Source organism: Labeo rohita, chromosome 12 (genome assembly GCF_022985175.1).
Source record: "Labeo rohita strain BAU-BD-2019 chromosome 12, IGBB_LRoh.1.0, whole genome shotgun sequence".
Taxonomy (NCBI): Eukaryota; Metazoa; Chordata; class Actinopteri; order Cypriniformes; family Cyprinidae; genus Labeo; species Labeo rohita.
The window spans coordinates 16,289,999-16,301,533 of record NC_066880.1 but is presented as its reverse complement, the minus strand read 5'-3'; the positions used below and the strand labels follow the sequence as shown (position 1 = coordinate 16,301,533).

Here is an 11,535-nt window from a genome sequence, read left to right as displayed (position 1 = left end):
GGATGCAAGTTATTAACTTTTTAAATTTCACATTTAAAAATACAGTGTTTAATCATTTCAAGATATTTATTCTAATGAAGAACGAGTGGATAAACCATGGCATTACAAATGAAAATGATTTTTTTTTCCGACCACAAAATGACTAATTTGCCTCTTTACACTGGAATTTAAAACCCTCTATTTAACCTTAAATACTACACTAATTTTAATATAAGTAACACACACACACATATATATATAAGCCATTAATGGACCATAATTATTGGATAAATAGTGTTTAGTACTAAATGATCTCCTTAAAATGTTAAATGAATATTACTGAACTAAAATATAAAACATTTATTTCACTGAAAAATAGTTTGGTACTGTATGGTCACATTATAACTAAACAATACTTGAGGGTTAAATACAATAAAACCATATTAACCCTCACAAACATTAACCATGGTTTTATTATAGTAAAAGTTTTTGGCGCATTGATTACCAGATGTATAACCATAGTTTTTCTACAAATACAATGGTTAAACTATGGTTAGTGTAGCAAGACCATGGTTAATTTGTGCTTACCATGGTTTAACTATAGTAACCATGGTTTTTTGGTTTTATTAAAACCATATTGTTTTTTCGTAAGGGCCTCTCCATCACTCTCCAGAATAAAATTACACTGTAAATATATGCCGTAATGTTTACCAAAAATTGTCGTCTCTATCCTACTTAAACACATTCAAATATAGTGTCAACGCTGGTTTGTTTTGAGAGCTTTGTGAATCACGTGACAGTGTGGCGGCGACGCCGGCGAGATCAAAGCTCGTCGCAGCTCTGTATTTCAATGGCTCTGGTGTTAACAGAAGCGTTACATTTTACGATTTACGCCACATTACTTGCACCAAAATTTATCGTTTGAATTTGGTATTAAAATCTACAACATTTGAAAGCTGAAACTTTGTTTAAAATCGCAAGCAGGGTTGCCAATTTGACGTGAGATTTACATGGGCAGAGAGCGTGAGACAGAGCCTGAAAGCGTGTGCGAGTTGGCAACCCCGGTGTAACCATGATTGAGAGGATAGTCCAAAATGTCTATCGGTATATCGCCCACCCCTATATTTAAAATACACTTTCAACCAAAACTTCTATAGCCATTTATATTTTTAATTTCTTTTTTTTTTTTTTTTTTTTTTTTTTTAAGTTTAATGCTATCACATTAACACGCAGCCATTACATTTTCAGCTAACTTTCATAAACAATATAACTAAGCCAAACACTTTTTAACTCCCCCACAGTCTAAAAATGAAATATTAATTGTAAAGAAATTGAAATGGCAATTAAGTAGAACTGTCTACTTGTGGCTTTTTAGACATTAAATGTTTCTGTATAAAACGCATAAGTTGTGTGCAAGTTTAATTATTTAAATGATTATATAACTTTATAGTGGATATATTTGAAATGCTTCCCTTAAATCAAATTCAGTTTAACTGGAGCAATTAAGTTTATCACACCAAATCATTTCAGGCCAACAAGTAGAAATTGAATGAGAAGTTTAATGATTATAACTACCAAATAAATTCCAACTAATCTGGGTGTGAAAACACTGTTACTAGGATAAAGTTCAAGCCATCACCTGCATTTGTATCTTCAACAGTTACAGTAATCAATGGCCATCCCCCCTCCCCTCCCCGCCCCCCCAAAAAAATAGGTCAAATGTAGGATTTACACAACATGTCATTATCATTACACATTTCGGCTGTGATGATTCAGATACTCGCTTATGAGCACACAACTATAAATTATTTAAATAAACTGTCATGAAACGCACATACTTCCTTTATTGGCTTCTCAAGAAATTAAGGTGAGCAAAACTCACCTCATTTCCAGATCAAATGATCATTCTTACATAATCATTTTATACTGAACTCCTCCACAGGTAGATGTAATTCATTTTAGTCATAAAACCATCCATATTTTATATCTAACAGCTATTAAAATCATGCAGAGGAAGGATGCTCACACAAATGTGAAGTCTTTTGAACAGTATGCAACAGGTTACTAAATATAAGAAAATTGATGAATAACTCCACATACAGTCTTTTAGTAAGCGTTCAGTAAATGCAAACGTGGCATGAGAGTTCACGCATGATATGCAGTGTGTGAGTATATTTACTGCCTCCCTTTTTGGCATCATGCCATTTTGACTACTCTCTGAATCATTACTGGGAAAGACCATATCTCAACACGTAGGTTTTCTTGGCTGCCACCTCATACAATCACGACAGTAATAATTGAGGTCCAAAGTTCAGACTATGCATACGATGAGCTAAAAGAGGGGCTGAGAGAGCACCAACGTTCAGTTTCACCAGATACCCTCAGCATTCACTTCACCATGAGTAAGTAGCTTTAACTCATACGCTAATTTATGATTGTTATTGTATTTGTTGTTGTTGTTGTTGTTATTTTAAATACATCCCCAAAATTATCTCTCATTTAGGTAAACAGGCAAAGACTATGAAGAGCATCATGAAGGAAAAAAGTATGGCTCTTATTGTTCTCTTTGTCTTTTAATATTGCACAATTAGAGCTGTCTGTAGTGCATACAGTTGTTTCTATTTTACTGTAACACGTTACATTCAGTGGTTCTGTTCCTCTGCAGAATTGCCCCAGAAGCAGAGTAACTCTGTTGGGGTTGTACGCTGGGCGCTGTCAGAAGAAGATATTCAGGTCCACAGTTCTGCCCCCATCAGCTACATGAATAGCAGTGGTGTCTTTTCTACTCGTTCACAGGTAATACTAACTCACTCACATGTGTTATGGTTCGTCGGTGTTCGGTTGTGACCATAATAACTTGTACACCACACTCTTGGTAATTATTCTGTGTTTGTCTGCAGCAAAGACAACGTCAACATGGCCTAAATGACCTCCGGAGCTTAGATGAGTGCATCCGATTCATAAACCACTGGAAGCAACAGGTGGCACAAGTTTGCATGGTAGGCCATGGGTTATTTTACAATTTCACCAATATATATATATACATATATATAAATTGCATTGCAACTGTCTAAAACTGAAAAATCAGGTAATGACTTAACAGACTGTGTTATGATGTGCCTGTTTGTTTTCTGAAAAACTGTATATGAAATGTTTCGATTCAGAGTATTAAGTTTCGGATGGGTGTGTTTAACAGCCCAAGTATTAGTATTAACAGTGATCAATTACTTTTTATTAGGCCTATCCATGCTATATGATAAGAATTACCATGTGAGAAATATATAATGCTAGATGATTAGTTGATATTAGTACAGGTTTTAATAACACCTGTTTATATTGTGGGGCTGTTGAATGCCTTAAGTTTTTTTGGCTGATGACGGCTAAAGTAGTTCTAGGCAGGTGTTGAGTCTTGACCGCAAGTCCATATCACTTAGCCAATCGATTTCCTTAAAACAGCAAACGAACCAAAACCCACGATGACAGTGACCAAGTAAATAAATGGGTTTGATGCAAAATTACATTTTAATAGTCTTCGTACAAAATTAACCTTACTTATAATGTCGTTTTAAGAACAAAAAACGGACGAATGTCTTGAAATACAATGTCTTGAGGTGTGGTAACCTTATTATAAGTGGAATAATTCCTTCGTGTCGTGGCCGGATCACCACTTCAGGTGTGCATTATTTTCTAATAATTCAATGGCCTGTCGTCAATAATTCCTTACATCAATAACCTAGAAATTCTGCGTTTGAAATTCTCGGCCTATTGTTTTTTTTGTTTGTTTTTTGTTCAGTTCATTTATTCATTTCAGCTAACAAAAGCAGTACAAAACACAATATAAAAGGAAGTTCTTTAATATCCTGATTGGGTATCACAATATGAAAGATTAAAGGGATAGTTCACCCAAAAATGATAATTCTGTCAGTAATTACTCACCCTCATGTCGTTGCAAACCCGTAAAACCTTTGTTCATCTTCTGAACACAAATGAAGATATTTTTTATGAAATCCAAGAGGTCTCTGACCATTTCTTTCATCACCGCTGCGCTATTTTGGAGAGTACCATGATGCATACGGGTGCTTTCCGTAAACAAGGCACAGCACATGAGTTTTCTACACATTAGCGGCACCACAGATTGACCCACTGATGTCACATGGACTATTTTGTCGATGTTCTTGGTACCTTTTTGGAACTTGAACGTGGTAGGACACTCGCTGTCTATGGAGGGTCAGAGAGCTTTTGGATTCTTAATCAAGATCTTAATTTGTGTTCTGAAGACAAATAAAGGTCTTACGGGTTTGGAACGACATGAGGGTGAGTAATAATAACAGAAGTTTTGGGTGAACTATCCCTTTGAGTGAGCATTAGATGATGGCCAATGTAAAAATAGGGGACGTCACTTGCACAATTACATATTCAAAATCAATGCTTCCTATATATTGTGCATTCATAAATGTGTGTCTGTGATTCACAGAATGAGGATGATCCCGGGGAAGGGTGCAGCAGTCAGGCAGAACGTCCAGATCCCAGAACTGAGCGCAGCCTTGAAGAGAGTCGCAAGCTTATTCTGCAGTGGGCCAGTGAACTTCAAAGTGTAGACAAGGTAAAACTGACTATATTACAAAAAAGACAAATGTCACAGTCATCCTATATGTATAACTAAGCTTTCTTTGTGCCTGTGTGAAATCTAGCTGTCTAAAAAGCATCCATGGATGAAGGAGAGGATTAATCAAGAGATGGAAGAGGATAAAGATGAGAGTGAGGTGCTACAGAAGAGGGTCACAAAGTGGGCCAAAGAGATACAGATTGTATCAGAGGTGGGATAGCAAGCATATCTATATTATCGGGTCTCTTATCCAGTCACAAACACATGAAGTTGTCCTAAGTCCAGTCATGATTTTCAGCTTTCTCAGAATTAGTTTATCTTTAAAAGCCTAAAGGATAAGATAATCAGAAGTGATGTTACATTTGTTCTTTCTGTCGAAATGCAGAGCTCTGGAGTGTTGGGAGATGACCTGGCACGGCTGTTGCGTCTCCTGGGACTGAAGAAGAAGAGGCTGGTTTCCCTCATGCCACTACTAGAGTTCATCACTTGGAGTTTGCTGAAAGAAGACAGCAAGGTATGATGGCTGTGAATGCACTTCTTTCACTATTTTGAAAAAGCGGTGCCATTTTTATGAGGAAATGGCGATTATATAAGTGAAAAACTAATTTTGTGTCAATATCACAGCACTTTATCGTATTGAAGAAACAAACAATAGTTCCATACCTGTGATAGAATATGTCCTATATGAGTTTTCTTATCAGGCTCACAGTGTGAGGCTATAAAATTTAATTGCCTTCAGAGATAGTACTGATGAAATTACGGACGGGTAATTTCGGGGAATTCTCATTTAACAAGCAAAGTACAAGAAAGCAGCATTTATAGCAGGTTTATAGCACACTGACCCGTGTTTGTTTAAAAGTGATGTAAAATAATTTATCAAATGATGATTTTAAAAATCATAACTTAACATGTTATCTGTGTGGTAAAGCTTTGGCGACAGGTCCACTTACTTGATTTGCAACTTCAAACAACAAAGTCTATATATCTATATCACATATCATGTCATTTTAACCGTAATTTACAGTATAATAGATGCAGGGTGTCTAATAGGATCCCTTTATTAAGATTGCTTGCTGCTAATTCATGTTTTTTATATTTATTTGTGACCCTATAGGGCATGGTTCCTCATCTATGGCTTTCAGCTAAGCAACGCATCTGGAAAGCTGGTGAGGGAACTGAAATTTAACCTGAAACTAATAATGCTGAAAATATGAATAAAGCTGAGAAGTGCACCAATTAATATTAGTAACTGTCTTCTTGTTGTTTTTTTTTGTTTTGTTTTTGAACAGGCATGGCACGATACATCCCTAATTCAGGTAACTGTTTTTAATACTTTTTATCAGAGTCCATGAAGCACATTTGAGATATTAAAAAACTATAGCGTTTCTGTGACAAAAGAGGGGGAAAATATTGTGAGATTGATTTTGGTAAAAGAAATATGTCAAATTTGAGTTGAATATTTCTCTGAAATTTAACACCAAGGTAAAATAAAACAAAGCATTGTGTAAATGTACACTATCAGTCAGTCAGTAATGTTTTTTAAAGAAATCTCTTCTGCTCACCAAGCACCAAGTACAGCAACAATAAAAAGATGAGGATTTATCTTTATAAAAAACATTTTGTAACAATATACCCTATACCATTCAAAAGCATGTCAGTGTAATTTTTTTGATAATAAAATAATACTTTTATTTATCAAGGATGCTTTAAATTGATCAAAAATGATGATAAAGACATTTATAATTTATAACATTTATAATGTTAAACATTTCTATTTCAGATAAATGCTGTTCTTCTATACATTAGAGAACCGGAAAAAATTTACTCAGCTGTTTTCAGCATAATAATAAATGTTTTTAAACAGCAAATCAGAATATTAGAATTATTTCTAAAGAATCATGTGACTGGAGTAATAATGCCAGAAATTCAGCTTTGAAATCACAGGAATAAATTACATTTTAAAATATTCAAATAGAAAACAGTTATTTTAAATAGTAAAAATATTTCAAAATTTTACTGTTTTTGCTGTGCTTTGGATCAAATAAATGCAGGCTTGGTGAGCAGAAGAGACTTCTTTAAAAACATTAAAAATCTTACTGTTCAAAAACTTTTGACTGGTAGTGTACATTAATAAAAATATATAAAAAACTTTGCTAAATTTACAGTGTTAATAACTGTGGAAATGTCTGTAAAAAGAGTCCATAGTTATGCTATGGGAGTGTATTGGTCTAACTGTCATGATGATTAACTTAACTAGTCAATTGAGTATTAAATTGTGTATTTTTCTCTTATTTTCCAGTGTGGAATTGGATTCTCAGTGCAGGAGGTGAGTTTCTGTCATATAAAGCCTTTCACTCCAGCATTAACAAAGTGTTAAATGCATTAGTCCATAACGCCTTCACGTCTTTCTCTCAAATAGCTGATGTAACTCTTGATCCCATGACCAACCAACCTTGGCTGCTGCTCTCTGCTGACCACAAGAAGGTTCAGGAGGGCCAAACAGAGTCCAATGTGCCTTGCAACCCTCAGCGATTTGATATCTTGCCCTGCGTCCTGGGCTGGGAGGGCTACATGAGTGGCCGTCATTACTGGGAAGTGGAATTTGCAAACAATGGCTACTGGAAAGTTGGAGTGACAACTGCATCCTCAAAAAGGCATGGCCGCTTTCCAATGAATCCCTCTACTGGTTATTGGGTCCTGTGGCGCAGCACACGACAGTTTTTCGCATGCACCAATCCCGAAACAGCACTGCCAATGCTGCTGGTGCCCCAAAGGATGGGAATATACATCGATTACGAGGAGGGACAGATTTCGTTCTACAACGCAGAGAACAAATCACACATCTACACCTTCACAGGACACTTCCGTGAGAAACTGTACCCTTTCTTTGCCCTGCTGGATGGCAGGGGAGTTATAACCGTATGGTCTCCTCAAGAGCATAGTCGCTTTTAAATACAGAACAGGTTTAAGAGATCATCTTTCTGTTTGAACATTTATACCTCAACAATGATTCACTGAAACCAAAGTAACCATTTCATTCAGACAAATTAACACCTTTGTGGGCTGGGCCCACTTAATGAGAGCTATTAAAACTACAAAATGATTCCTTTTAGCCTCTTTATATCTTTTTATTAATTTATATAATTTATCTATTCATATTTTATGTGGCTCAATAATTATAAAAATGTATCTAAGCTTGTCTACTTACATGTATGCAAGTAAGAGTATGTGTTTTGACACAAATTATTTCTCTGAGCGTTGTCTGTTCATCCTGTAACCATTAATAAGATAACTACAAGATATTTATTATATCAGTGTTTATGTGTAGGTACTGTCTTTGCAAATGTTAATCTATTTTTATATAAGCTCTGAATGATTATACAAGCGTATTAATAAAACAAAATAAGGTCACCATATGTCTATTTATTGCACTGCACTACTGTACGGAGAACACAACTATAATTTAAGTATAATTTAATATGTGACCCTGGACCACAAAACCAGTCTTAAGTCGCTGGGGTAAATTTGTAGCAATAGCCAAAAATACATAGTATGGCTCAAAATGATAGATTTTTCTTTTATGCCAAAAATCATTAGGAAATTATGTAAAAATCATGTTCCATGAAGATATTTTGTAAAATTCCTACTGTAAATATATCAAAACTTAATTTTTGATTAGTAATATACATTGTTAGGAGTGATTTTCTCAATATTTTGATTTTTTTGCACCCTCAGATTCCACATATTCAAATAGTCGTATCTCTGCCAAATATTGTCCTATCATAACAAACATACATCTATGGAAAGCTTATTTATTCAGCTTTCAGATGATGTATAAAGCTCAATTTCAAAAAATTGACCCTTATGACTGGTTTTGTGGTCCAGGGTCACATATAGTATTTAATTGACAGTTCATGCATTTTTATGTGGTACTGTCCTCAGCAAGGGGGCATCATTTTTCTTTCTTTCTTTCTTAAACTTCTATCCATAGAAGGCTGCTAGACATAGTAAAATCCTGTGTGTTATCTGTATAACCTAATCATTTTCATTATATATCACTGGCAAAGATTTATGACCCTTTAAAAACAATGCAAAGGTTTTTTCGTCAAATTACTGAGGACATGCTTGTTTCATTTGTTAAAAATATAAATAAATCTAGACTCTCCCTACGAGCATGGGACCTATAGGATCTCGTGCCAACGGCGTGCCAACACCGTGGTTTAACCAATCAAATCCTCTCTTTCAGCCGGGGGGCGGGACATTTAGTCGAACGTGAACCTTTTCTAACTTTTCTAACTGCCGCTGCTCACGAAACCGGTACATGCTCTTCATTGTTTTTGCACACAACTTTATATACTCAGATATTATCTGTCTTTGTAAATATGTTAATTGCATATCTGCTGTTATATTTATCATATCTCACCATATACTCAGATATTATATGTCTTTGCTAGTATGTTAATTCCATATTTGCTGTTATAATTATCATATCTTACCGAACAATTTTGTTTCTTCTAGGCGCCAATAAAACTGACTCCAGAGTAAATCACATGGAGTGTGAGGAAATACTGATGTTCATGAAAAGGTTTGTTGTGTAATTTTCCTTTGTTACGGTGGGTGGTGCTGATGGTGTACAACAAATACATACCGCCACCAACCACTACAGTTAGCCTATTGTTAACTACTGTAAAAACATGGTGAATTAATATGAAATCTCAATAAACCGTCTTTAGAGCTTTCTTGAAATCCAAATCCATTTTTAAATTACATTTGTGACTTGTGATTGCCATGATATATTTCTCAAGTTCAAGCTTATTCATAAAATAACATATTTTTATTTAATCTGCTAGTAAAGTGATTATTGTACTGATTACAGAAATAGATATTATTATAATAATAAATAATAACTCAACCAAAATACCAAATATTAGTACTGTGGGAGAAAAAACGAAACAACTGAGGCTCATTCATAGTGATTCTTCTCTCTTTGAAGAGATTTTTGAGAAGAAGTTTTTGTGCAGTTGATGCCACTGCTGAAATAAGGCAGTTTACCACTTTGAGTTTGTTCCTCTCCTTGGTTTAGATTTGGGTCAAAGCTGAAAAAGCCACTTCACACAAGTAAGTAGATCTGCAGGATAAAAAGAAAACTTTTTTTCAGTGTTTTGTCTGCATGGTTCATCCTTATCTCGCTGATAGAAAGGCTGCTGCTCTCATACCTATTCATATCATCACCATCTTCACATTTATCTTCAGTCCCCTGAACTGTGACCTTCCCGTAAAGCAGGGCTAGGTTGAGAACCAGATCAGATGAAATGTCCTGTGCGGACCAAATTGTTAAGCATTAGTTTGCTCACAATTATATTAATATGAACCCTACAAACTAATATAATTTACAAGAAAACTAAGAAAACAGTTGGGTTTTTTTTTCCCAAAGATGAGTACAGGTGCAGTATTGACAAAAATTTAAATCTCAATTTATATATACACTGCCATTCATAAGTGTGGAATTTATTTATTTATTTATTTTTTAATTTACGCTCATCAAGACTGCATTTATTTGATCAAAAATCCTGAAAAACAGCAATACTGTGACATATTATTTTAATGTAAAATAACTGTCTTCTGTGAGAATATATTTTAAAATGTAATTTATTCCTGTGATGCAAAGCTGAATTTTCAGCATCATTTCTCAGTCTTCAGTGTCACATGATCCTTCAGAAATCATTCTAATATGCTGATTTATTATTCAGTGTTGTTATGTATCATCAATGGTACAATGTAATATTTTAAAAGTTAAAAAGAACTGCATTTATTTGAAAACAGAAATCTTTTGTAACAATATAAACAGATTATTTTATGTTATTATTATTTTGAGGGGAAAAAAATGAATGCTTTTCACCAAGAATGTGTAAATTGATAAATAAAAAAAAAAAAAGCAAAGACTTATACTGTTAGAAAAGATTTATATTATGCATAAATAAACTGTTTATTCATTAAAAGAATCACAGGTTGCAAAACAAAATATTAAGCAGCACAGCTATTTTGAACATTGATAATAAAAGTAATAAATCAGCATATTAGAATGATTTCTGAAGGATCATTTGTGACCCTGGACCACAAAACCAGTCTTAAGTCGCTGGGGTATATTTGTAGCAATAGCCAAAAATACATTGTATGGGTCAAAATTATTGATTTTTCTTTTATGCCAAAAATCATTAGGGAATTAAGTAAAGATCATGTTTCATGAAGATATTTTGTAAAATTCCTATTGTAAATATATCAAAACTTAATTTTTGATTAGTAATATGCATTAGTAAGAGCTTCATATGGACAACTTTAAAGCTGATTTTCTCAATATTTTGATTTTTTTGCACCCTCAGATTCCATATTTTCAAATAGTCGTATCTCTGCCAAATATTGTCCTATCATAACAAACCATACATCTATGGAAAGTTTATTTATTCAGCTTTCAGGTGATGTATAAAGCTCAATTTCGAAAAATTGACCCTTATGACTGGTTTTGTGGTCCAGGGTCACATTTGACACTGAAGACTGGAGTAAATGCTGATTATTAAAATTCAGCTTTGCATGACAGGAATAAATTATATTTTAAAATATATTAAAATAGAAAACCATTATTTAAACCGGTAACAATTTTTAAAAATATATCTGTATTCTTGATCAAGTAAATGCAGCCTTGATAAGCATGAGAGGATTCGTTAAAAACATTAAAATCATTACAATAATATAATTTTAGAATAATATATAATTTTATACATAATTATTTATCATATGTATATATGTAATTAAAACATAATATATAATTAAAATATATTATATATTTAAGATATCATTTATAAAAATATAAAATAGTAGTTTAAGATAAAAAAAACGGTAATGGGCTTTTATTTTGAAGTGTGGTCGTGGTGGCTGTTTTCTGTTTGTTTTTT

At 33.8% G+C, this 11,535-nt stretch overlaps 1 protein-coding gene across 1 annotated transcript; it reads left to right on the top strand.

Annotated features, from left to right (window-relative positions):
• Nucleotides 1-1,725: 1,725 nt before the first annotated feature.
• On the top strand, nt 1,726-8,067 carry si:dkey-219e21.2 (E3 ubiquitin-protein ligase TRIM39). Its single transcript, XM_051123742.1, has 10 exons — nt 1,726-2,524; nt 2,645-2,775; nt 2,880-2,978; nt 4,454-4,582; nt 4,671-4,796; nt 4,971-5,099; nt 5,700-5,751; nt 5,875-5,901; nt 6,885-6,911; nt 7,005-8,067. The coding sequence occupies exons 1-10, from the start codon at nt 2,500-2,502 to the stop codon at nt 7,535-7,537; spliced, it is 1,278 nt and encodes a 425-aa protein (XP_050979699.1). The 5' UTR covers nt 1,726-2,499; the 3' UTR covers nt 7,538-8,067.
• The last annotated feature ends 3,468 nt before the right edge of the window (nt 8,068-11,535 follow it).